At 35.0% G+C, this 27747-nt stretch overlaps 2 protein-coding genes across 2 annotated transcripts; one reads left to right on the forward strand and one right to left on the reverse strand.

Moving 5' to 3' along the window:
• Nucleotides 1-3158: 3158 nt before the first annotated feature.
• LOC104214605 (uncharacterized) lies at nucleotides 3159-13052 on the forward strand. Its single transcript, XM_009764298.2, has 11 exons — nucleotides 3159-3283; nucleotides 3933-4054; nucleotides 4163-4335; nucleotides 6955-7379; nucleotides 7471-7516; nucleotides 8175-8518; nucleotides 9365-9795; nucleotides 9911-10139; nucleotides 10332-10493; nucleotides 10570-10658; nucleotides 12618-13052. Exons 2-11 carry the CDS (start codon nucleotides 3942-3944, stop codon nucleotides 12766-12768), a joined length of 2163 nt encoding a protein of 720 aa, XP_009762600.1. The 5' UTR covers nucleotides 3159-3283; nucleotides 3933-3941; the 3' UTR covers nucleotides 12769-13052.
• Nucleotides 13053-18740: 5688 nt separating this feature from the next.
• LOC104214604 (uncharacterized) lies at nucleotides 18741-26936 on the reverse strand. The gene is made up of 8 exons (XM_009764296.2): nucleotides 26433-26936; nucleotides 25816-25951; nucleotides 25659-25728; nucleotides 25463-25556; nucleotides 23157-23370; nucleotides 21436-21577; nucleotides 19958-20128; nucleotides 18741-19087 (listed from the first exon to the last, which is right to left on the reverse strand). Exons 1-8 carry the CDS (start codon nucleotides 26902-26904, stop codon nucleotides 18896-18898), a joined length of 1491 nt encoding a protein of 496 aa, XP_009762598.2. The 5' UTR covers nucleotides 26905-26936; the 3' UTR covers nucleotides 18741-18895.
• Nucleotides 26937-27747: the final 811 nt, after the last annotated feature.

Here is a 27747-nt window from a genome sequence, read left to right on the forward strand (position 1 = left end):
ACCCGTCCCTTTGAATTTGCTCCATCTGATTCCCTTAAAAGAATGTGATAGCAGTATGTGATAAGTTTGAAAAAAGACAAAATTATTACCGTGAAGGTATCAATGGATGTGGACGTGGCAATAGACGAAATTATAATCGCCATCATTGTGATAATGAGAACAATAAGGATTCTCAAATAATCCTTCACTTTGTGAAAGTAATAGTTGTCATCGATTTGACATGAGAATTTGTAAAACACATAGAGGTGATTATGGTCCATTCATGATTTGAATGTGACAACACGTGATTTATGAATACATATTCATTCTTGGAAGAATATGAACGTGCTAGTAGTAGTGAATATACCACGCTCACCTCTAGAATGAGGTTTGAGAGGAAATAAGAAAATAATATCATTATTATGGCATGAATGATCACTGGCTATGTACCTATTGTACGCCAAAATAAGTTGGTAATGTGATTATTAAAGGACAACAATCATGCAAGAAACAGATCTTGCATATAATTTTGACCATAACCATAATGGTATAACTTTCTCTTTAAAAGAGATATTCACCATATGGATGTTGGTGAATATGTGGTAGTACCAAATTAATTGAGAGCTTTGGAAGAGCCAATTATTACTATTTTGGAGAAATACAATTGATTACCAATAAGGTATTGTGTTGTAGTCTCAAAGAAACTTATTCAGTTTTTAAAGTATACGCGAAAGCGGTTGATTATATTGAGACTATAAATAAAGGAAAATTTTAATATCTTCTATTACTACAACTTGTAGCGAGGTACTATGTATGTGAAAAGTTACCCGCTTTATTCTTCATTTTGTACTACACAAATAAAAGAATACCACAATAAAGTGAATGTTTATTGATATAAAAACCAATATCATGATAAACTTGGAGTTTATTGATAATTACACACGTCATGGTGTAAATCTGAAGTTTATCAATATTGATAATTTATTCAGTTGGCATAATTGGTTTACTCATATAAATTTAAGTACGATGTGCAAAAATAGTAGAGAATTCACATGAGTAAATATTAAAGAACTAGAAAGTTTTTTACGAATTCTCTTATATTGCTTGTTCTCATTAATTAATTGACCAACTAAAATTGGAATTGAATCCCATGAATGCTGGAAATATCAAAGGTGAATATGGGTCCAGTCACCTGCCATGTATACCACGCAAGATGCATCTATGAGATGGTTACATGTGCGATTATTATTAACCTACAACCTGGTGTTTGCTAGGTAACTGCTCAATAATTTAATTTAGAGCATATTCCAAATTTTTTTATTCAAGATAGTTCGTCTTGATAAGTTGATTTACATCACAGTTGGTTTAGCAAAATGATTTATTGAGTGCCTCCACTTAATAGCTAAACAATTGCTTATGAGAACAAAATTATTTATATCAGTTTGATATAAGTTATATACGAAAGTATATTACATTCTCCCCTCACAAATAGTTCAGGGTCAAGGACCAAATAATTCCATCTTATTATTATTGATGTGCGGTGTATATTTTGATTAACACAATGACACACAAAGATGGGCTTTCAAAGTTGAAGAAACAAGTTAGTTTTTCTAACATGAGGGGGGGGGGCATGATAAACAGTTGAGAAAAAGTTACTTGGAATTGATTATCATTTGTATATCTAGATCCTCAAATACGATAATATGAACTTGAAGTTTATAAAAATATAATTCATCTGCAATATATTGCAAAGTATGTTAGACGCATTTGCTGACCCAAAGAAAGTAACTATATTCTCATTGCAAATGCTCTTATTAAGTCCTAGAAGGACAAAGTCTATGGTACGCTTAAACCATATAGACAAATCAGTTTCAAATAGCTTCTTGATAAAGAAGATGAGCAAATGATCAAACTGATCATAATAAGGAGGCAAGTGATCTAGAAGATCACGTGACATAACACTTCATAAAATCTCATGAGAGATTCAGGTACCTAAATATATGAATGAAGAGATCTCTATATTATGTCTTTATGAAAAAATATTGGAACCGATATAAAATGTTTGTCGACGACATCTATCATAACGCTAAGTATAGATAAAGATCTTAAGTCTATCGAATATATACATAAAAATATTGGTCAAATGGAAGAGACACAATTCGAATAGAATTGGTTTCATATAAAAGACATATAATTTTGTCTATGTTGTTCAAATACTTGAAAATATAAAGTCAATGGTATGTGCAATCAGTTTTCGATATCTTATATGTCTAGCATGACATGAAAACTTGATATACATCTAGAGTCTCTTTAGATGGCTTATATGACTTAACTTATATGACAATCCATGAAGGATTTAAGATGCTTAAAGCATATACAATTCTTGATCATTAAGTACCACTTTCTCAGTGCAATTTGTGCACATTTGTATCTTGCTATAACTATAAGCATGATAATGTGATAGCGAGGATTTTCAAGGTGCAATATATTCATTGGAGTTAATATGGCTGATTTATTCACCAAAACTCTGCCGACGTCAACCTTCAAGAAGCTAGTGTACAAGATCGGGATGCGAAGGCTCAAGGATGTGAATTGATGCTCTCATCAGGGAGAGTTAATGCGCGTTACACTCTTTTTCCCTTACAAAGTTTTGTCCCACTGGGTTTTCCTTGAAAGGTTTTTAACGAGGCAACCAAAAGGCATATTATTAGAGATGTGTACTCTTTTTCCTTTTCTAGAATTTTTTTCCCATTGAGTTTTATTTTAGTTAAGGTTTTAATGAGGCACATTACTTATCGAGTAGACATTCAGGGGAGTGTTATGAATATAATTTTATTTAGAATGAATGTCTATTTTGTAGAGAATTTTACTTTGTGGCTAAGCCATTTTTCCCCTATAAATATAGGGGTCTTATCCCATTGTAAATCATCCCAAAATATCAATAAGAATTACTCTCTTTCTCTGTAATATTGTTCTTCTACTTTTATTGTTTTATAACAATTTTATTTAAGATGTTATGGTTTCTTATGTTTCTATTTCATAACCGAATAAAAACAAAGCAAACAATTGGAGGAATCCAAAAATAGTAGGGTTACTATTGTAAAGTAACTTAAAAAAATAAAAAATGTAAAATAGCATATACTATAAATTGTCTTCCTAAAACGAGGGAATTCAAGAACAGAGAGAGAGAGACTCTCCGCAAACACTTTCCAAAGCAAAGCGTACCACCACCGCCTTCCTCTCTCTTCACCATCAACTTCAACACTCAAAAAGAACCCAAATTCACAATATTCTTCTGAATCTGGTAAACTCTTTTTTTCTTCATTTTTTCTGTTATTTCCCACAAAATCTTGAATACACTACCAGGCGGGAAATAAAAATCTCAACTTTTATCTGTGTCTAATGAGATTAATATTGGTATATTTTAATTGGGAAATAAAAATCTCTACTTTTTTCCATAATGTGATGCTTGTTTATTTACATTAGTATCAGTGCCAGAAATGCTGTGTCTTGATATGTATGCAATTACGAACAGTGAATTTGTTGGATGCTGTTTTTTTGTGTTTTCTTTCATTCTGATTTTATTATAGGGTTTGTGTCATGTGTATTTTTTTGGGTTTATGCTTTTCAGTGTAATGCTTATTTACTACATTAGCATTAATGTCTGAGTTGTTGTCTCTGTATTGGAACATATAGTAGTGAATTTATTTGTTGCATTTTTTTTTTTTTTGGGTTCTATAAGTCTTGAATTTGTAGGGTTTCTCTCATGTGGGTTTCCTGTTTATTCTCTGTAATGTAATGCTTGTTATTTACTTACAGCAGCATTAGTGCTAGAAATGTTGTGTCTTGGAATATATGCATGTGAATGTATTATTTGCATTTTTTTGGAATTCGTAAATCTTGACTTCTTAGGGTTTGTGTCATGTGGGGGTTTCGTTTTTGGTGTATTGCAGGGTTTGAAAATGCCGTTATATAAAAGAAAGCCATTTGCTTTGGTGGAAAAACCAAAGGATTTGAAGCCTAATGACCTCGTGTTCCAAGTTCGTTTTACTAAAGAGATATTTAAGGATTACAGGTAACCCCTTGAAAGTCATGATTTTTGTTGAAATTGATGATATTTTCTTTTTTTATTTGTGGTAATATTCCGATGTAATGAAATGTGTACTTTGCTAAAAAAATGTAGTGAATATCTGAGACGGATGAACCTGTATCGCCATAGAGTATGGTCATGCAAATCGACAGGAAAGAATAACTTGACGTATGAGGAGGCATTGGTTTCAGAGAAGAAGGCTGCAGAAGAAGTTCAGAAGTTCCCCGAGGAACTAATGGCTCCGGTTCTCCGTGATGTGCAATTCAGTACGTTAATACACTTTCTTAGCTGCTTTGTGTTACATTAAATTTAAACATTGGGATAACTGAATTTGTTTTCGTACCTAACTGAAATTTTGTTAATGTTGTTAGTAACAGAGATGATCTTAATTTTGCTCTCTTTTTTTCAAATTTAATTACTTCATCTCTTAGAATTTAATGTTTAAGGTTCTGATATCACTACATTTTCGTTCTAAAGAAGATTTGTTGTTGTAATGCAGCCTTGCATTTATGATAGTGAGGATTCATACGGCCAACCCAACTAGCTTGGGATTGAAGCATAGTTATTGTTGTTGTAGTGTAGCCTTGTTTAAGATAAGAAGCAAAAGAAAGGAATCACGATTGTCGGTCTTATTACCTAGTTTCAAGGTCTAAGACCTATGTTGCGCGGACTCTCCAAAATGTAGCCGCACCCGTGTCGGATCCTTAAAAAATGCACTACTATTGGAGGATCCGACACGTATCCTGCCACATTTTCGAAGAGTCCGAGCAACATAGTCTAAGACTATGGATATATTCTGTATGATTAATTAATTTAGAATAAAGATAGAATATCCTGGATTTTGCTTACATGGTCATCACATAAATTTTGCCTGTATGCAATTCTATCCTAGATGGTAGGTTTACCTGTGCTGTAGACATGGAACCTTACTTTTGAGATTCATTACTTTTTTATTTTTTTGGAGGGATAGAGAGGGGGAATGACTATGTATGTAGAATAACAAGGGAAAGGGAGTATGAACTTGGAAACCTGATGAAGCTTGCCAAACTGAGAGGCAGCCTACAGTTTCTTTTCGTTACTTAGGTTAGACTTTACTTAATCGAGAAGATACTACAAGATAATGTTGAGAAATCCACTAACTTTGGAGCTATTCTTATATCACTTTCTTATCTTATCTTCTTTGTCTTTTTTTTTTTTTAAAATGGAGGTGTACTAGCTAGCTTGAGCGTACTTCGACTATTCCATAAGGTACCTGCTACTTTAGAATAGTATAATTATTGGGTAGTTCTACTCACCAAAGCTTAGGCAGATGAGAAAAAATCACCTAGTATTTTTTGTCTATATCGGGATTTGAACCCTGGTTGCCAAAGTTTGCACCCACTTCATTGACTTGTATGCCACACTCTTGAATGCTAATATTTTCTTGTCTTTGGAAATGTTTAGATCATCTCCAATCTATGAAATTTAGACTTTGAACTTTAATATCAATTTCATGTGTCTGAAGTGTTCTAAAAGGCTTTAGTAATTTTGTTTCATTTCCCTCTTGAGATTTTTTTTTTTTGGGGGGGGGGGGGGTAAAGCGAAGTATACTCTAGAAATACTTTATTCGTTTATTCTGTTTAACCTCTTCAATTTCCCTCTGTTCTCTAGTGTATATAAACAATCTCTTATGATGTATGTTTTGTATATTATGATGATGGATAAATAGACATGTCAAGCAGTTTGGCATTAAATCCAGCATAACAAGGATTAAGTGCATGATAGATCAAATTAGAATTAGAGTTTTTATCCTTTCTTTAGCTGAGGGTCTATCGAAAACAGCCTCTTTGCTCTTCTAGAGTAGGGGAAAGACTGCGTACATCTTACCTTCCCCAAACCCCACTTTGTGGGAATTCACTGGGTTTATTGTTGTTGTTGTTATATCAAGATCAATGAACAGTTCCAACCACAATTTAGACAGATAACACTTAATTGAAATTGTATGCAATACAAGGAGTAGTAGTAAATATTTAGAATTATACTTTCTAAGTCTGGATTATGCAAGATAAGACTTACATCAACGTTCCCAAGTAGAGTGTGAAGCACTTTTTTGGGGGGGATGAACAATGTGAATCCTTCACTTGATTAAAAAAAGAGTTTAAACAATTCATTGATGTAGTTATGTTATCATGTTCATGCTTTAGCCTTGCGTCTGACAGTGGTGAGCTCTATCTCGTTGCAATTGTTTGCCTTATGGTTTTTGCTGCTTCAATACATGCCAAATAGTTCCAGCCATCCAAGTATTAAGTGCAAAATTGGTCAAACTAGAACTAGATTTTTCCAACTTAGATAAAACACTAATATCGGGCTTATCATTGAGCAGACCTGGCCAGTACCTAAAGAGTGAACACTTTATTGAACATAGTTGAATAACGAGGAGTAACAGCAAATTGCTAGAGTTACACTTTTGCAAACTAGATCATGAAAGTTCAAGACTCAACCTGTCAATGTTCCCGACACTTTGCTAGTGTAATTATGTTATACATGTTCTTGCTTTAGTTTTGCTTCAGTTTGAGGAGAACACTATTACGTTTCAATGGTTAACTCATGGTTTTGCTGCTTGAATACATGCAAATCTTTCCAGCAATATTCTCTTCCTTAAATGATCCAGTGAACTCGTTTATATCCTCATTTCAATCTTAGCTCAGCTTTTTATCATTAATGAACCTATGGTTCAGTATTATTAAGGTTAAGAATTTTGCAAGCTAGTGTTTCAAATAAATGTGGTTATCCATGTGATCGGGTTTTGCCTTTCCGTTTACAATTCTGCTGTGTTTGTGCGCATCCATTCTCTTGTGGTGTTTTTTCTTGATGATCATTGGTCCTTTTCAATGACTGAATTGCAGGTATGCTCAATTTAAAAGATCTTGGGGACGCTATTGCTCAAAAGCTGCAGGGCTGTCTTTCAGAAGGTAGTGAATTATATGGGAGGAAAACCAATCATGTATATTCCTGCAAAATTGAGAAAGTTGTGAAGGATGGTGAGGAAACCCGTTATGAGGTTTCATGGCTAGACAAATATGAAAGACTGCCTGAGAATACAGTCATCAATGAAGAAGATCTGATTAGGTGCAAATTGCGATTTAGTAGAGCTTTTCTAAGGTCCTTTATCAGAGAATCTACATATCGAAGCATTCCTTGGGTCTTACATGAAAAATTGGCAAAGAAGCATGGAATACCAACTGGTCCTCCGGATGAGCTTAAGGATCAAATATGTATGCAGGATGGTGGTGTTGTTATTAATAGAAAGAAAAAGAAAAGTGAAGATAGAGTAAGTGCTTTGCTAACTGTGGGCATATTGTCCTGTTAATTTTGTCACTTTGTAAACTGTTATTCATGTACTAACAGTCTTGTTTATTCAGGAGGCAAAAGAGAATGGCTTCCAAGATTCAAATGAGATAGGAAAAGGTAATGCTGTTGAATGTTGGCTTGTTGCTATTTACTTTCTATTCCATAGAGTTATTTCTTCTACTTATTGGTACTTACACAGTGAAAAAGCTACTATTTTGTATATAGACCTAAAGCTTTTCGTCTCAATTAAGTATTAATGGCAGCATAAGATGATCGCATATTTACTTAACTAAGTTGCATCAAATCTTAAATCGTTACATATCTTGTAAATGTTACATGCTTACTTGAAGTGTAACATCTTAGGTAGATTAGATCCTGTGACGAATTATTCAGCAACACATTGGGCAGTTGTAACAAAATAAGAAATTTTAGCAATTCTGTGTCTGGAAAAACTTGAAAAGAAAAAATCACACACAGTGGACATCACTTACTTAAACTTTTCCCAGACACAAATTGTTAAGCAACATCTTGAATATGTTCCATGTTTACGTGGAAAGTGTTAATTAACTTAGAAATGTTATATGTTAACTTGAAAGTGTTACATAATTGGGATTTTATAATTTAACGGAATCTTTTATCTAAAGAAACATACCTCCTCTTTCCACCTTTATGGTGTATATTTTGGAACTGATGGTAGTATGATATGAAGCGGTATTTCTGCTGTCTATTTTCTCGTGCTCCGTATTAATGCTTCCTCCTGCATTGGCATATACAGAAGACAACCTGAACGCGGAGTCCATTAGATATCCAATCGATGATCTTTTGGTGCAATGTGCAGAGTCCGATAAACACTTGGTTGAACGCCCTTCTCCATGTAGGGAATTTAACGTCCCAATGGAATGCATAGGGGATCTTTTGATGGTATGGGACTTTTGTACTTCGTTTGGCAGGTTGTTCCACCTGTCGCCATTCTCCCTTGAAGATTTTGAAAGTGCTGTCTGTCACAAAGGCAGCAACATTGTTCTCATATCTGAATGTCATTCAGCCCTTCTTCGCTTTCTTTTGAAAGATAACGGCGAGTATTTCATGGCTGTACAGAAGAAAAGACAGAAGCTGAAGGTAATATTTGAATCATGTTATATTTTCTTTTAAAGGTCATGACTTCTTTAACTCTTCAAGGATTTGTGTTTATTTTGGACATATGATTCGTTAACCCTCTTGTGTAACAAGACAATCTGATCAAGTACCATAGTTTGTCAACTCTGATGATAATGATGAGTACCTTTGAAAGGTGAAGTTGGAACTTGTCCTGATGTGACGCAAGCTCCAAAAATCCCGTGGGGATTATTGGAGGGAAAAAGTCTCAAGGGCTAATGCCCCGATGACCCGATATTCTTGGGGCTTCCGGCTCCTGCGTGCTTTGTGGCTTAAATGTTTGGTGGGTTGGAGCATTTTCTCTCTTAAGCTTATTATGTTTTTGGCTATATCTTGTATAATATGTTTATGCGCTATCACTTAGAATTTGGTGATTTGTATAATGTATTGTTGTATGCTGTTATACTAGGCATTTAAAGTGATTGAATTTTATATAGTTGAATGAATTTTCCACTTCTAGACATATTTTTTGCTACTTCTGATGTAAGTAATTATATGAAAATGTTCCTCGTGGATAACCTCTTTCCCATGATAGGCAAAATGCCCATGACCTGAAATGAATAAATTAAAGCTGATGGTTGAAATTTGAATTTGTAAGTTCACTTTTGAAATAAAATATTTTTTGTAAATGTATGCAAACTGACTCATAAATCAGAATGTGTTTGACATGTTTCACTGATAGGATATTTTCTCTCTTGTGAGGCAAGTAACTATTAACTGTGCATTCTTGTTTACAGCCTGATGATATTAGCTATACTTTCTTTTTTAAACACTAATCATAGTTTTAAACCTTTCTTATTTTTCTTCCAGATTACTTTAATCAATTGGATGGAGTATTTGTCTGATTTCTTGGAATTAATTGGTATTATAGAATTGTCTAATCATGTTGCAACAATTAAGAGGGGTCACTATGGCCTTGTAGACATTCAGGCTAAATTGGCAATCTTGCGTGAACTGGTCTGTCGAGTCATTGAGACAGAGTATTTTAAAGAGAAATTGGATGAGGATATTGAAAAAAAGCAGGCACTTGCAGCAACAAGGAGAGATGAAATTTTGGAAGAATCTAGGAAGAAGAGAGAAGAAGACCATTTGAAAATACAGTCTAATGGGAAGGAAGCAACAAAAGGGTGTGGCAACTCCTCAGATACTGGGAGCGATAACCACCTCAGAGAGAATGGAGATGTGCCAAGTAGGAACGGCAAACGAACATCATCTCAATCAAAACATTCATTAGAAGACAGGTTTGTTTTTTATGTACTCGAAATTTTTCTGGAATTTGGATGGTAACTTAATGATGTCGGCTCTTATTTTTCTTTTTTCTCTATCTCCTGTTGCTTCCTCTCTGACATCTGCTAGTGAGAGTGAGCTACTAGCAGACTCATTTAAAAAAGCTAAGATGAGAAAGGTTGAAGTCAAAAATGCTACAGAAAAGATGAATGGTTCCTCGAAGATTGCTTCTGACAAATTGATAAAGGATGAAGGGAAGGAAACATTAGACAACAGGAGTAAGGATCAAAGAGCTCTTCACAAAATGCGGAAAAATGAGATAAAGGAGCATCTTGAAAAAAGGAGTAAAGAGCAAAGGGTGAGCCCCCTCGCTTCTCTCGATCTAGTTCTCTGGTTTTCTTTCTTTGACACACGAGCATGTAGTCTTGTGTTTAAACAGAATTTTTGTTACCTAGATATCTGTTGAAATAGCTTCATGGTCTCACTTGACATAAATGTCTTATACCTATTTATTTGTTAAGCAAGTTCCTTGTGTATCTTCAAATTGCAGAAAGAATATCTTGAACGGGAAATAGAGAAGAGAGTAATACGCACCAATCCATTGGGTAAGGACAGAGATTATAATAGGTATTGGTTTTTCCGCCGGGATGGAAGAATATTCGTTGAGAGTTCAGATTCTGTCCAGTGGGGCTATTATTCTTCCAAGGAAGAGGTATTGGTGCTAGATCACACTTTCTCTTATGGTTTTCTCTTATGTTGTGATAATCTTCAGCTTTTCCTGGTAACAGCTTGATGCTCTGATTGGATCACTGAATGTGAAGGGTGTAAGAGAGAGGGCTCTTAAAATGCAACTGGAAAAACTCTATGACAAAATAAGGTGAGTTAAACGTCAGATGAAACATTTTGATTTTCTTATATTCTTTAATTGGAATCCTTATGTGACTTAGAAGGAGACCACAGTTCCCAAAAAACAAAATCATGTACTTGTATTAGTTTTTAAGGAAAACACAACAAGGTGACCTGAACTTATCAAAATAAAAATAAGATTAGTTGAACATCAATGAAACATTTTGATTTGTTCATTTCATTTCATTTGAATTTTTGGGATTATATTGGTTTTTTTGTTGTTGTTGTTGTTTGTTGTATTTGATTTGAATTTTGGAGACATCTATGTTACCATTTTCAAAAAAAAAAACAATTGGAGCCAACTCAGAAAAGAGGCCATGGTACTAAACTCATGTGAGAACTTGGTTGGGTGGTCTATATTTGGTCCTACTTTTAGGCTAAGCAATTTTTATATCATTTGGAAAACTGTAAATAATCTTTTGTGATGCGTGCTTTCTGCTGGCATGTTTGACATTTGCTGCTTAATTAAGTTTAAGCTGTAGTAATGTGAAGTCCGCTTGATTATCACGCACAAGTTCCATTTGACTAAGCTCTCCAAATTTCGATACTTCTAGCAGTGCTTGATCCATATTAGTTCAGGTTTAGACACTGCCATAACGCAATACTTTGCTTCTGCACTTGGTCTCGCAATTATTTTTGTTTCTTACTTTTCGGAGACCTCAAAATTTCCCCAACTAGAATGCTGTATCCAGAATAGTCTGCTGGAGGGTGACCTTGCCCAAGCTGTATCTGTATATCCAACAATCTGCTTATGTCCTCCGGTATTCATAAAGTAGTCCTTTCCTTGGAGCAACATTTCTGTACTAAATTCTGGACAAGCATTTGGATTGGGAGTACTAGTTTGAAGAGATCCAGATCTATTTAACAACACTATAGCAAAGGATGGCAAAGTCTGAGATTTTTATTCAGATACAGTCTGGCAAGTAGAATTCAGAAGGAATCTAAAGGACTGGGAGGTGTAGGTTTTCTGCAACTGCTACAACAGTTGGATTCAGTTTTAATGGGTCAAAACAAGGAGGACTGCTTGATTTGGGTGAACGGCAAGGACAAAATGTTTTCTGTAAACAGCTGTTATGGTCTGTTACTAAAGTTATTTTCTAATTGCCCTGGAAGATGATGTGAAGCAGTGTTTTAAAAGGCGTTTTCAGGGCAGGGCAAGTGTACCAATAACGCATTGAGGCTTACTTTGGTTGTGTGTGTGTGTGTGGGTGGGGGGGGGGGGTTGGCAAGTATTGTGGGGCGCAAGTCCCAACCTTCCGGGCTTTCGCTTAGGCATAAGTCCCGATGTTCTGGTGTTCATTTGGGGCTTAAATCTAGAGAACTTTTTCAATTTTGAGTTAAAATTGCTTAATAAATCCTTTTAAAAATACTTTAATATTCTAAAGTTAACTCATACTAAATTTTCAAACAAAAAGAAAAAGAACCCAGAAGTCATAGGTCCTTTCTAATTGTTTAATCTAATTTCATAATCTTCTCTTTCTCGTTTACTGAGTAACAAATACTCTTTGGACTTTTGTCTGTAAAGCGTTAACTACAAAGCTTGTTTTATTAAAAGAGGTTCTACCAGAGGCCTAACTAATGTTTCATTAAGTTTGTTTTTAGTGTCTATAGTTGTTCCTTTAGAAGTTGTATCTGCCAAAACTTTCTCCAAATTATGAAGATATTCCAACATGAGGGAGAAATTTATCACTAGCTTTTAAATTTTCTTGTGTGCGTTTGTTTCTCCTCCCCTGTGACCACGTTGTAACGTGGATATTTCAGGGCTATTTGTGCATGCTCACTTGTGGGAAAAAGGTTGACACTATCGATTTAAAGTTCGAGAAAAGGATCAAATTCTCCTTATGCGCTTGACCTTTCTGATATTGCTTATCTGGACATCGCTGAGTGGTTTCTCTCCATCTCTGAATGTCTTTGGTTTAACTAATTGCAGCTTGGAACTTCAAAAGAGATCGAAGGAGGTGCCTCATAAGGCAGCAACGGATGAAGATGTAGTTCGGAGATCAACGCGTGTCCGTGCTCCACCAAGGGATAATCCTGCTCTTGCCTTTTTGAAGTATGTTAACAAATGGAAAGAAGACTGACTTGGAAGTTAGGCTATGGTGATATACTCTGCTGTTCAGATTTTGTATTGAAATCGCAGCTAACCATCAATGCGAGATGAATATAGGGTAATGAAATTCATCCTGCATTTGTTAAAATGGCAGTTCATTTTTTTTTTCTTCGCATTTGAAACGCTGGGCATGATAGGAATGAAATTTTGTTCTTCATTCCTGTGATTACGGTACAGATGTAAGGTTACTGTTCCAATTTTGTATACAATGCCCATTGGCTGGTAGATGTTTTATTAATGTAGTTGCTAGCATCAGTACTTTCCTCTAATAATTGTCTATCTACATTTGATCATATTGTGATAAGAATAAAATACATATCATTTTACACAAGAAAGTATCATTTTAAACTGATTGGCTCGCTGAAACATGTAAATAGAGGCCATAAAAAAATGTTTGAAACACTGGTTTCAACCAGAGCAGATAGCGCTAGAGGTCTTTGTGTTTTATTGCAAGTAACATCTTCGACAAGAAAATGCAGTTTAAATGACTGTCATTGACGTTTAAAAATGAAGTCATAGGCCTCTACTATTTTTATTTTATTTTATTTTACTCTTTCAGACTAAAAGAATTGTTGATGTTATCAGCAATATTCTGGGGGAAGGTTATAACTTTAAAGACGTTACTGATAATGTTGTTTGGGCTTCCTTTTAACTTCTTCAACCTTATAAAAGTACACTAGTGTGAAGTTTTTGCCGGTTGTCCTTTTATCTATTAGTTGTTTAATGACTTTTGTATTTCTCTTGCAACAATGAATCTTTTAGATTATAATCTAAATATTCTTTTTGAGCAAGCTAAATATCTTATGAGAAAATATCATTACCACGGTCTAAGAATTTGTTAGTTATTGCACATGTTAGACCATAATCTAATTTTTTTTCGCAAAATACCTTACCACCCCCTAAACTTGATACGGATTAGTAGTTACAGTCTTAAACTATTCGTAATCTTAGTTACCCCTCAACTTGGCATTTTGAGAGCCGGTACCCCCTGGATGCTGTTGTGGCAAAGAGTGGGTGCACTCGCCTGCCACGTGAATTATTTTGCATATGTGACATTTTTTGAAAAATAAAATATATTTTTACCTTTTTAAGTATGTTACTTTTTAGATAATTTTTTTCGAATACAATTTATAATAAAATTTGGATAGAACTATATTATTTATGCTAAAAAAATATTAGCCAGATCTTTTTTTGAATTTGACCTGAAAATAAAGATTTATACAATTGGAATAAATAGTCAAGGCATCTGAAAAAGTTATAAAAATACATAGTTTGAAATTATTTATTTTGGCTATAATTTTTTACCTGAAAATAGTGTATCCATAGAGTAAGTTATTTCTTGCAATTGTACACTCTTTTTATTTCTTCTTTTGATGCAATGACTATTTATTTCAACTATGTATTTTTACTTTTTTAGGTAAAATCTGTAATATATATATATATATATTTAGAGCACCATAATTTAGAAATATATAAAAAATTATAGCCAAAATAAATAATTTCAAACTATGTATTATAACTTTTTAGATGTCTTGACTATTTATTTATTTATTTAGCAAACATGAAATATTTATATTAAAAACTACATAGTGTTTAGTACATTACTTCCATACATTGCGTCACTAAGGACACATTGATTGCCTAGGCTTGCTAAACCATTGCAAGCATCATAAGATAAATTTTTAACAAAAACATATTGTTCTTCTAGTTCATTTCCCACAAAAGATTCTACATAAAAAGGCGGTTGAACAAAATGTCTTTTCCCATTGTTTGAGCATTTGCCTTCTTTACCAACTATGGTCTACATTATTCCCTTGTCGGAATACATGTTGGAGGGTTACTTCCTTCTTTTGGTGCATTAATAACCTGTATTCATTAACAATGTCATCATATAGTCTATTGCCTTGTTGTATTGAGTGAATTACCTCCGTGGAGTCTGTCAGGGGCGACTCAATACTATTGGGGGCCTAAACTTAAACTTCCATAAGAGGTCTTTAATTATTTTTGTATAATATAAAAAACTTTTATATATATTAATTATTTGAAATATAATTTTCTAACTTTTTCTGATGCAAAATTATGACTATTTATTTTATAACAAATTTCTTCTAGTTATTTTTCAATTTATAATATAGTTAATCCATTCAATCTCTTGCGCCGTGGTCGATCTTCAGTACGATTTTATCAATTCTAATTTAAAAACCTTCTTTCAAATTTCTAGTTTGTGAACGAGGACGACCCGAGACAACTGTTACAGGAACATTCCCCATTCCCATGTTGTTCGGAGTCCCTCTAGGAGTGCCTTGATTTCTGCTTCTAATGATCCGCTAGCATGGGTAGATTTTGCAAAACCTACCACCCATTTTCCATTAGCATTCCTGAATACACCTCCCAGGCCACAGTTCTGATTGTTGTTATTGAAACTAGTATCTATATTTAATTTAAACCATCCTCTTGGTAGTTTGTGCCATTTTACTTTGATGGAGATTTTTTGTTGAGGGTTGTGGTTTTTATCAGTTAGGAGATTAAATTCTATTGCCTTTTGAATAATTTAATCCACATTAACAGGAGTATCAGTATTGCTTTGATTGTTGTTATTCCTATTTAACCTGATATACCAGATGACAAATGAAAAGAAGGAATTCCAATTAATAAATCTGTTCTTTAGTGGGTAGTCAAAGTCTTTTAACTGAAGAAGCCAGTGGTCACCTTGTGCTTTATAAAAGTTTGCCATCCAAAACTATCCCAAAAGTGTTTGATGGTTTTACAATTAAAGAAAATATGGGTGATGGATTCTTCTTCTTTACGTTTGCATGTAGGGCAGTAAGGATCAATGTTTATACCAATTCATACAAGGTATTTTCTACATGGTATCCTATTGTGAAGACATTGCCACAAAAAAAATTTAATCTTATTAGGACAACTTAGATCCCAAATTCATTTGAAGTCTAATTGGTTGTCAGGAGGGTGTTCTATAAGGTTGTAGCAAGTCTTGGTAGTGAAAAAACCTTTTGTTATTAGTGACCATATAGGAGTAACACTAGTTGATCCATTTGAGCGAATTCTTACTTTAGAAATATTTTATTTAATGTCATTTGGGATGTTAATCGATAAATTATTGAAGTTCCATTTTTTACCATCAAAGATGTCCTTAATTTTTAGGGAATAATCACTAATCGAGAGGGGGCCTTCCACAACATTTCTAAGGCTTTCTAAACTGGGAATCCAATTGGCCTCTCATATGTTCATATTAGTATGATAGTGGGATGACCATGTAATACCTTTTGAACATAATTCCCATCCCTTTTGGATGCTTTTCCAAATGAAGGAGTTTTCGTTTTTAGCAGTACTAGTTCCATAAGATGTGATGATCAATCTAGCCCAGAGGGTTGTGGCACTGGTAAGAATTCTCCATACTAGGCTAGCTAAGGTGCATAAATTCTTAGCATTTGCATTGTGGATGCCAAAACCTCCATTGGATTTTGGTTGGCAAATACTTGACCATTTTACTAGATGATTTTTTTTGTGGTAGTACCCCATATAAAATCCCTTTGAACTTTATCAATTTTATTTAGGACTTTTTTTGGAAGTAAGGTGTATTGCATATAGTGGTTGGGTATTGAATTGAGGCACGAGTGGGAAAGAGTATTTCTTCCCGCTATATTAATAAACTTCGTTTTCCAGGTCGCTAGTTTAGATCTAATTTTATCAATTATGAATTGATAGTCTATTGGCCTTGAGTATTTGTTTAATATATGGAATCCTAGGTAGGTGCCAAACTTTTTACTTTTTTTTAATACCCAACCTATTCGTAATATCCTTAATTAGGGAAGGTGGACAATTTTTTGAAAAAAGAATTTTTGATTTAGATTTGTTAATACATTGTCCTGACAATTCACAAAAATAATCTAAACCATTTTTAATAGCTTGGCATGATTTGTTATTAACCTTAGCCATTAAAGTAAGATTATCTGCAAAAAATAAGTGAGAAAAATTTGGACGTCTTCTTCCTATGGTTATTGGGTCCCATTTTCTGATATCAACTTAATGATTTATATATCTTGATAGCAGTTCCAAACAAAGGATGAAGATATAAGGTGATATGGGATCACCTTGCCTAATACCTCGACTTGGCTCGAAGAATTTTGTGATGGAGCCATTAACCAAAACTGCTATAGAGTTGGTTGATATACAATTTAATTATAGTTTGGAGAAGTTAGGAGGGAAATTGAAGTATCTAAGAGTGTGATGTACAAAAGACCACTCTAAACGATCAAAGGTGTTTTCTAGATTAATTTTTAGGATCATGTGGCCTTGTTTGCCTTTTAGTTTCTTTAAATTGGAAACTAGTTCGTGAATGATGATTGCATTGTCAGAAACTCTTCTATTTTTCATGAAGCTGGCTTGAAAGGGACTTATAATTTGTTCTAGGAATGGTTTTAGGTGATTTGCAAGGATTTTTGTAATTAATTTATAAATAGTATTGCAAAGGCGAATTAGTCTAAATTTCCTAATGTTATTAGCATTAGGGATTTTTGGGATAAGACAAAGATAGGTTCTATTTATGTCTCTGGAGATTACCCGATTTTTAAAAATATCATGACAAAGCTTCACTACAGAATGTCCTATAATTTTCCAGTATTTTTGAAAAAAAAGGATTGAAGGCCATCCGGCCCTGGGCCTTTGAATGGTTTAAACGACAAAAAAAGCTCTTTTAATTTCAATATCTAGTAAAGGTCTGTCTAGTGAATTAGGTCTAAATTAGGGTGTGTAGAGTGGTTTTTCAGTGGACTAATCCAGCTTGCTAAGGAGTGAGATGTGGTGAAAGCATCTAAAAAGTAATTAAGAGCGTGTGACATAATTAAGTGGTGTTCATTGATCCTCTGTTGGCCTCCATAATTCTTGAATCTTTTTTTTAAGTAATGGTGTAAAATACGTTTTCCAACAAGCTTCACAATGATAGAACACTTCCAGGGCTTATAAATTCGTTGTCTATCTTCCTCTGTTAACGAAATCATTTTAATGCCTCGTGTGCTAGATGTTATTGATTGCTCGAACGTTCCTTCTTCTGAGAGAGTTTCTGTCAGGTCCATGTTGGACTGGCTCCGATTTGGTGCAAAGATCATTGGGTCGGAGGCTGTTAACATTTCTTTGAAGGATGCTTTGTTCTCCAAAATATTTTGTATGGATTTAGCATGTTTAATGTCAGGAGGTTTTGGTGGTATTGTGTTTGGAGTTTTATAGGGTTGAGGATTCATTTTTAGAGAGAGAAACTCTAGCTATAACTATACGACTATTTATTTCAATTGTATAAGTTTTTATTATCAAGTCAAATTCAAAAAAAAAAAAAAAGATTAACTAAAACTTTATTATTTTTAGCCAAATAAAAAAATTTAGCCTAAATAATGTAGTTATATCCAAGTTTTATTATAAATTGTATTCGAAAAAAATTATCTAAAGAAGTAACATATTTAGAAAGGTAAAAATATGTTTTATTTTTCAAAAAAATGCAACATATATAGAAAAATACATGTGACAGGCGAGTGCACCCACACTTTTTGCCACATCAACGTCTAGGGAGGTAATGACTCTCAAAATGCCAAGTTGAAGGGGGTAATTAAAACCACGAATAGTTTAAGGCTGTAACTAATAATCCGTGTCAAATTTACGGGTCAAATTTAGGGGAATGATAAGGTATTTTGCCATATTTTTTTAGCATATTGAAACTTACATGTGCATACATTATATCCGAAACGTTGTCCGGAATGGGTAATTTTCCAAGGGCTAAAGGTGTATCAAAACAATGGTCTAAAAAGGGGACATTTGCCTAAATCAGTTTACACTTATCGGCATCGCCAATGAAGCATAACCTATTGGAACATAACTGGATATAAAAACACCCTACACCGGTAAATTCTGAGAATTATGTTTTTGGACAGCACGTTTTTCAAAATTCGCTTTATTTTTGTTTTACATGTATGTACAGGTGTTAACCGTTTGCTTCATTAAACACCAACAACATTTGCTAGCTTTTGACCCCAAGAAAACTGAAGTTTACATGAATGTCAAATGGGTGATGCTTGCTGTAGATGTCACAATTACATTATCTCAACAACACAGCGTCCAGAAATGGCTCCCTGATCAAGATCTTTGTATGCCTGTCCAGCCTCCTCGAATTTGCATGTCCTTGAAACAGCTGCACTAAGATTGAATATGCCACTTTCGGCGAGTTTAATCAGCTTAGGGAGATCTTGTCTTGCTCTGGCTCCATAAGAACCAATTACTTTTATCTGGCATCACAAATATCAACAGTGAGAATACGAGCGCTGCTTAAACTCTAAAGAAAACACAACTGTGCTCAGGAAATATTTAATCGTATGGCCTTACCTAAACATAATATGGATTTCCATGCTCCAAATAGAGTAATAAATTCCCAATGTATATGGACTATTTTCACCTTTCTTACAACAAGAAGCCTAGTAATTTCTCACAAGTGGGGTATGGGGAGGGTAAGATGTACGCAGCCTTACACCTGCCTTTTTTAATTGAATTAAAATTCTTATTAGTATACACAAGTACGGCGTTTGATATACCATTTTAATGACTTAACTATCTGAATGTTTTTAAAATCGACATACAACATATTTTTCTAACAGAACACAGACTAGGCCCATGCCAATTCATACACTGAGTCACTGACATGTTGAAAAAATAAATAAATTCATACACTGACATGGCAAGGGATGTACATTGTCCACTCAATGTATGGGCAAAAATGAGCATTGAATTCACTCTAACCTTGGCGTGTATGGGCAACCAGTATATGCAAAGTTATTCTTGTAGTCAACCTATCCCATCTATGGGGTTAACTAAAATTTCTGTATCACCTTGCAGTAGAAATTACAATTACAGTTCAAGTTACATGCACTGGATGGATACTACCCTTAGTTATATTTACCCCTTAATATCTTCATTCTAACAGAATGTGTTTTCAGAAGTATGTTCATGTATATGAATAGTAAAAATGACCCATTCATTTTCATTCAATGCTTAACAATTTAAGACATATCAAAAGAGGGAATGGATCTTTAGGATTAGCAGATTGGAATTGAGGGTGACAACTGACAAGCAATAAAAGACCTGCACATAAAAACACACACCTGTCGTCGCACTAGGTGGTTTATATCCACCTCCCCCTTAGCACCAGATAGTGTCAGTCCGATCATCACAGCTTTGCCTCCATCCCGAACGCTCTGCACGCATTGCAAGAATGTTTGTGGTTTTCCCAAAGCTTCAACAGCTACGTCAACACCCATGCCTCCTGTGATGTCCTGTACAATTCAAATAGCTGATAACATTAGTTTAAGCAGTCGGTATGTTCTCACATGCCAAGGGAAACATTTGCTTGAGAAGTGGAACCTAAAACAATCTGAAAAGCAAAAAACTATGGATCTCCCAACAAACGCACGTGCAAGGCATTTGAGAATGTTAGAAAAAAAATCCAAATCCAAATTAAAAAATGCCAAACAGCTACCAATAACATGCTATTTGTAATAGTTGGAATGTCTTAATTAGTCTTATATTCATGAACTTTCCTTAACTATTGGACCATAATGATAGTTGCAACACAGTTTTTGTTCAGCAGTTCAGGATTGAAAATCTAATATCTGGTCAATAAAAGCAAAAGAAATTAACTAATAATGTACCAATAGTTAAATAGTACTAGCAACCAAGGGTGTGGCCTAGCGGTCAATGAAATGGGAGGAGAACCTTAAAGTCTTAGGTTCAATCCCAACGGAGGCAAAACACATTATGTGGTTTCTCCGTATCTGCCCAAGCCTTGGTGAGCAGAGTTACCTGGTACCTTGTTGGTGGGAGCTAACAGGTACCCGGTGGAATAGTCGAGGTACGCACAAGCTGGTTCGGACACCACCGTCGCAAAAAAAGAACACTAGTTTATTAGGACGGTCTTGCCATTAATCACCTGAAAGTCCATACTGCCTTTTACCCATGGGATTAAGCTGGGCTTGTTGTTGTTGTACTGACTTTTACCCATAGGTGTGAGTGCGTGACACAGTTATCAAACATCAAAAAGGGTAATATCATACAAGTAGATTAACCAGAATGGAGATACCAACAGACAAAGTAAAGCATCAGAAACATAAGGAGCAAAAACTGGCTAGAACAATGATGGAAGACAGAAAAATGGTAATGAAAGGAAGAAGCTCTGGCAGAGCCAGTCTCACTGGTAACTAATTATTCAAGTTATGAGATTTCACTTAAACAAGATTTGCAGCCTGTCTTTGACAAAATCCAACATGTAATTAGTAGGCAGAAACTTAGTGTGAAAACAGCCCTTCCTGAATACACAAGTTGGCTAATAACCTCTAGGTCAAAATTCAAGTGCTCGCAAAATCAAAATCTATAAATCTCACTTGGAATAATTTCATGGTCCAGTTGCGCAGCATTTTCCTATAATTTTCTACAATAGAGCACATACAGATGTACTCTTGGCCTTAATGTATATTAGCAAATGATCTACGTATTTATCTAGAAATCAGAAAGAGTAAAAATTGTGTGGTTTTTGATAGTTAATTTGATAGTATGTACAAAATGAGTTAAGTGGAGAAGTCTATACTTTTATTCTCTTCACTGCGTCCTCCTTCAATGCATTTACACAGTGAGTGGCTCCAAACATTTTAGCTTTCTGCAATTTCTCATCTTGCACATCTACAGCAATAATCTCTGATGCCCCAAATGCTCTTGCTATTTGCAGACAGCTGCACCATGTTTTCAGGTAATAAATCACAGAAGCAAATCAGCATAAAAGTAGCAAGCTTAATACAGAAAACCCACCCACATGATAGTAGGGTAATAACGGACAAAGATAAAGTATGAAGAAGAAAAATGGTAACCTAAGAAACCAACTGTGAATGCATAAAAATGAAGAGCAGAACATGACATTGAATAAATTGCCTGAATTAAAATGGAAGTAACTATTTAGATATATTCAGTGCCTCATCACTGTTCAGACCGCTGGCATAATGTGGGTATGTCAGAAACACTGAAAATTTTGTCTTACTCAGTTCATAACTAACATTAATCAAATTAAGATGGTCCACGCTCGTGCTAGGTCTATCGCCTAATCCAGTCCCCTTTGTTTCCGGCCTGATGGCTACAGGATAATAGGGTCCAATATGTAATCCAAGAAATAGGGTTTAAAAGACTGACACGTGGAGGAGCCTGCAATGCCTTAGGAAATTCTCTTTTCATTTCAAAGTACCACCAGAACTGCGGTCTAAATAGATCAGAATATTAAATTTGGGATCTTCCCAATCGGCAACAGGGTAGCAAAGAACGAATTGCCAAATGGACGCCAATTTCATATCTTGATGTGGCTCATCGACATGTTTTATATATTTGATGTGAAACAAATCCCAATTGTCATGCACTTCACAGAACATTGTGCACATTTGGCTGTGTTTGTGTCTGCTATGTGATAGATGTCAGAATAGGAAACTGACTACTGCAACAGGGCAACTGTGTGTTAGACATGTTTCAAAGTGCATCCACACGTCAAATTTGAGTGGATATTAATCCTTTTTTAACTATACATCCATGGTAGTTTTTTTTGATAACCGTGGTATCCAGGCCAGCTTGCGCGCACCTCGACTAATTCCACGGGATACCTGTCACCTCTGACCAGAAATAGGTACCAGGTAACTCTATCCACCAAGACTTGGATAGATGGGAAGAAATCACCAAGTGTTTTTTTGCCTATGCTGGGATTTGAACCTGAGACCTCATAGTTCTCACCCACTTCAATGACCACTAGGCCACACCCTTGGGTGCACATCCATGGCAGTTTTTCATTTCTTTTATTTCTTTTCTTTTTTCTGTTTTATTTGCTAATCAATATATTATTCATCTCAACAATTCTCCTGGCACATTCCTTATCAGAAAAAAAAAAAAAAACAATTCTCCTGGCACACAGTATCCTAAGGCAACAATCACATTAATTCTTAACACTTTTGTCAGCTTACACAAAACTAATTCTTTTCGACTCTCGTAAGTTCAATATTTGGAAACTCGTGTAGTTTATTTTCCCTAATCACTATATGATTCATCTCAACGATTCTCCCATATGGCACTCAGCCCCCAATATTCAAAGGCAACGATGAGATTAATTCTTAATACTCCTGTCAGCTTACACAAAACAAATCTATCTTTCTTTTTTGAATGGGAAGTTTAATATTTGGAAAATCCGTGTCTCCTATTTTGACTCAATTCTAAGAGCTAATGGTTTCTGAGTTCATAATCAGAAGTTGAATACAAAGCCAATGCATGATAACTTTTCACCTTGAGCCAACACCTCCTATGCCAATCACGGCAATAGCATCACCTGGGCGCACCTCTGCAGCATGCGCCATAGCCCCATAGGCAGTAAAAACTGCACATCCTAAAATGGCAGATTCTGTGTATGGCAATGTATTTGGTAGAACAGCCAATGCATGTGCTGGCACAACACAGTATTCAGCAAGACCTCCCATGCTATACATATACACTGGCTTACCTGAAAGATCACAATATGTACCAAATATCTTAATGTTAACAACATTGGGCAATTGACAACTACATTGGAAGAGAAGAAGAATGATTTGATGAAAAAACACGATAAAAGTTTCATTCATGTATCACTATGCCAGCAACCCTAGACAGCCCAATAGCCGATCTGAACACCAACCATCTTAGCTTTCAAATGGTTGTCCATAAAGGATCATACTCATAATACATATCAGTTAATCACTTATGCCTCATCCCCAAACTAGTTGGGGTCCATTATATGGAGCTTTTGAACCCTCATATCTCAAAAAATAGAAGAATAAAATACACATCAAAACTGTTGACACAAAGCATGTGGGTGTGCTTTTGAAGGTGAACAAATTTTCACTAATAATTACTATTATTCTGAAATATGGTGTTTTTTTTCTTTTAAAAAGCAAATATTTTATTGATGTATTTTTGGGAAGAACCCCATGAACAAGCGGTATATACGATTTATTATTTGTACCTGTTACTTTTTGATAAATGGACCCTGGGCCTAACTCAACCCCAAAAAGAGATCACGCATCCCTTTATGGACCAATTTAGGACTCTTCAACACTTCCTCTTCTTTTATTTAATTCAAAAAGCTCAACAGAAAACCAGGAATCTCCCATGTCAAAAAATGATCTTTAATTTACTGCAGCAGCCTAGAGGAACAAAAGTCAGCTTTCCTTGTCCACCACACCAAATTTAACTCTTTTTACTTTTCTTGTGGGTTAACAAGAATTCAGATAAATAAGCCACATTAGCCTCTCTTTTTTTACTGAGGAGTAAGCCACATAAGCTTTTCTGGCGAAAGAAATCAGATTACAAGAATTCCAAACACTAATGCTTTACAATAAGACTGATCGAAAGATCAGAATACCTTATAGGGGTAAGAGGAAAATATTAGTACTGCTGATCAAAATGAAGCGAAAGGTTCCAAATAATCAACCATTTCTGTGAAATGGCCAAGGAAACTATCGGTCTTGCGGATCACAATGGAGAGCAAGGTTCCAAGAAAGCAGGCACTTGAGGTAAAGAACTGACCTCTCCGTGTCCCCTTACAAAGAGAAGAAAAGGCACAGCATACTAAACTGTTGCATCGAGAGCTCTGGGGAGGATAAAAATGTATAAGGTCTTACCATAAAGAGGAAAAAAAAGGCTTTTCCAAGGCTTAGACACATCACCTTGATGTCAGCACTGGAGATATCTTACCATCATATGAACGTCTCTTTCCTTCAGTCCAATTTCGAACCAAACACTTTTTTTTAAATAATATATTTTATAAAATATTTGGGCAAGAGTATACATGAAGTATAACAAAAAGTAGAAAACCTACAAAAGATGCGATTTTTCATGAACGACGCCCATTCTTCTATACAAATAGGAACAACATGAGTGGACCAAAAAGAAATAAGGGTTAAGAGGTTGCTCCTTAATTCGGAGCCGAATACTTCTACTCCCTCCAATCCCCCCCCCCCACCCACACACACACAAGACCTTCAACTCCAGCTAATGAGCATGTGAAACATTCACATACATCCTACACAATGCTGAAAACGCTTGCGATATGTGATAGCATTCTAACTATATTAACATACTTCTTCACTGTGTCCTAAATTTCTTCAATAAAAGTTGCTCCAAGTAGCAGTTTTTAACTCCTTTTTTCTTTTTAAACTAGGTGATACGGGTTCAAAAATCCTGGACCACCTATCAATGTCTTCCATCTCAAGCAAAAAGTAACATCTGCCAGAACTAGTAATACAGCAAGAATGGGAAAGAAATCTGACACCCAAACCAAGTCCTTGACAGTCGCAAAGAAAAGAAATCAGTTTGATTCCCATATAAATGAGACTTTGCTGAAGAAATATTCCAACGAAGACCTATACTGATTTTAGGACAATGATAAGCTATCTGTTTAGTAGCTAACAGAAACTACTAGCATAGCAAATTGAACATTTGATGCACACTGCATTAACGAAATATGCTTGACCTGAATGCTTGAGAAGACTGTACGTTCAATTGTGAAACTCAAATAGAAACCAGGAAAAAATTGCAAGTAATAACAGCCTGCTTACCACTATTGCGGAGGAACAGCCGCGTTTCACCGTCATAAAGGGTTCCCTTCGCTCGATTGTAAGCAAAGAAAGCCTCGCATAAGTCATCTTGACCCTGTGTTCATTAGATAACTATGGCATCAAAGATTTGGCATGACTGCATCATGATAAGCAAATATCGTCAGTTTCATAAAGAAACAAATCTAACTATTGTCACCTTAGAGCAGAAGAAACAGCTACCACAAGGCATAATGAAAGCTCCAACAACTTGAGATCCCATGGGATATCTGAAAAATTATACAAAAGCTGCTCATCATTGACTCGCAGAGAACAATAGAACACAGCACTTTTCAAGAAGATGTAATTGTTTTAACCTTTCAATGATTTTAGTGTCTGTGAGCTGCCCATGTTCAACCACTTCACCAGTAATCTCATGCCCAACAACACAAGGGCTAGCAAATGGAAGTTCACCTTTCATTACATGCAAGTCAGAGTGGCAGACACCACAGGCTGCACTTCAAAAGCACAACACAGTATCTTTAATCATGGATTTAAGTAATATAAACTACAGAGTAAAGATTTGTTTGTACTATCAGTATCTTTTAGCCTGATATAGTAGGTTAGTTACCAGGCTTGTCATGAACTTTACTATCATATCCTTAAAAGATAGAACTCGCATATGAAATCAAACCATATAGGAGAAAACTTGTAACGCAGTTCAAAAAGACACCTTTTTTTTTGGGGGGGGGGGGCGATTCTCCAAAGACGACTCCATCTGTCCCAATTTATGTAATGCACTCTCCTTTTTAGTTATTCAGAAAGATACATTTCTATATTAAGAAAAAATTACTTTAGACTTTCCATTTTACCATTAATGAGAGGTTTATAGCTACAAAAATATCCAAGGATTATTTAGATCACAAATTTCAAAAATCCTTTTTGTTCTCTTAGATCACATTTTCTTGGGTAAACGAGTAGAAAAAGTAATCACCTTTAGTTTTGATGAGAACTTCATTAGCTTTAGGGCGGGGCATGTGAAAGTCTTCAAAGGTCAGGGGTTTGCCCGGTTCCCAAAACACAGCAGCACGCATATGAGATGGCCCACCGCTTAGATGGTAGTACGATGATGCTGATGCTGTTGTACTCTTCTCGGATTCGGAAGTCGAATTCTTGGAATCGGAACAAAAGGGTCGTCGATTGCAATCGCCATTAAAAGTAGCAAAGAGTGTTGATCTTGCTGATGAAAGGGCAAACTTTGATGGTGATGTGATTCGGCTGGTTTTAATGGCGCTGCGGAGAAAACGAGGGAACGACATTGTAGAGTTAATAGCCTTGAACAGTAGTCTTTTTCTTGTTCTAAGTGGACAGTCCACTGTGCAAAAATGTTTATCCACTGATTGGAACCGACTTCTTACTATTTTATTATTACTAGGTAATTTATCCGCGGTAATAAATAATATCATTAAACTACGAATTATCCTTTTTTTATATCCCCATTATTGAAAATAACGAAAAGGTAGGTTCTTGTGAAAGCAAATATATACTAAGAATATCTCAAGAGCCTCTAAATTTTAATGAATAGCTGAAAAGGCCTTTTCAATTTTGTCTTTTACATATTTCCCATCGTAACGTTTATTTGTTGATGTAATTGTCTTCTCAATATTAATTGATCATTTCAAATAATTAATTGTAGTTTCTTCTTACTTTTGGGTACACGAAAAGCATAGCATTCAATTTCATGGTATACGCTATAGTGCTTCTTAAACTGTCAGACACTTCATGACATGAAGGTTTGTAAAATTCATCATTGAATAAGATTAATGTTGAGTGTAAATAATCTAGACCCATTAATAAACAACAACAAAAAATTTTACTAAAAATTAAGTCAATGATAATCTAGATTCAGAATTGCTTGGGACATTCTTCTTCTGTTAATCGTCACCCTTCAGGATTTCTTTCACCCTTTAGGTCGACATTAGAATCACAACATTAGTTCTCTAGCTAGTGAAGATCGCAAAAAAAGAAAAAAGAGAAGAGAATAGGAAAGGATGAAGCAAGTAGATGCGCAAGAATTAAAGTTGAGCGCATAGTTAGAATAGCGTATATGAAAAGATCAACTAAGCCTCAAGATATTCTATGTGATCCTAAATACCGATGCAATTGGTGAAATATAGTGCTTATAAACACGATTATGTAAAACATACGTCGTTACTTATTGATTTTTATCCAAGACTTCTGCCCTTCAAGGGATACCTTTTACAACTTATCATACAGACTTAGAAAAATACCAGATCTAAAGAATATTT

Source organism: Nicotiana sylvestris, chromosome 5 (genome assembly GCF_000393655.2).
Source record: "Nicotiana sylvestris chromosome 5, ASM39365v2, whole genome shotgun sequence".
NCBI lineage: Eukaryota > Viridiplantae > Streptophyta > Magnoliopsida > Solanales > Solanaceae > Nicotiana > Nicotiana sylvestris.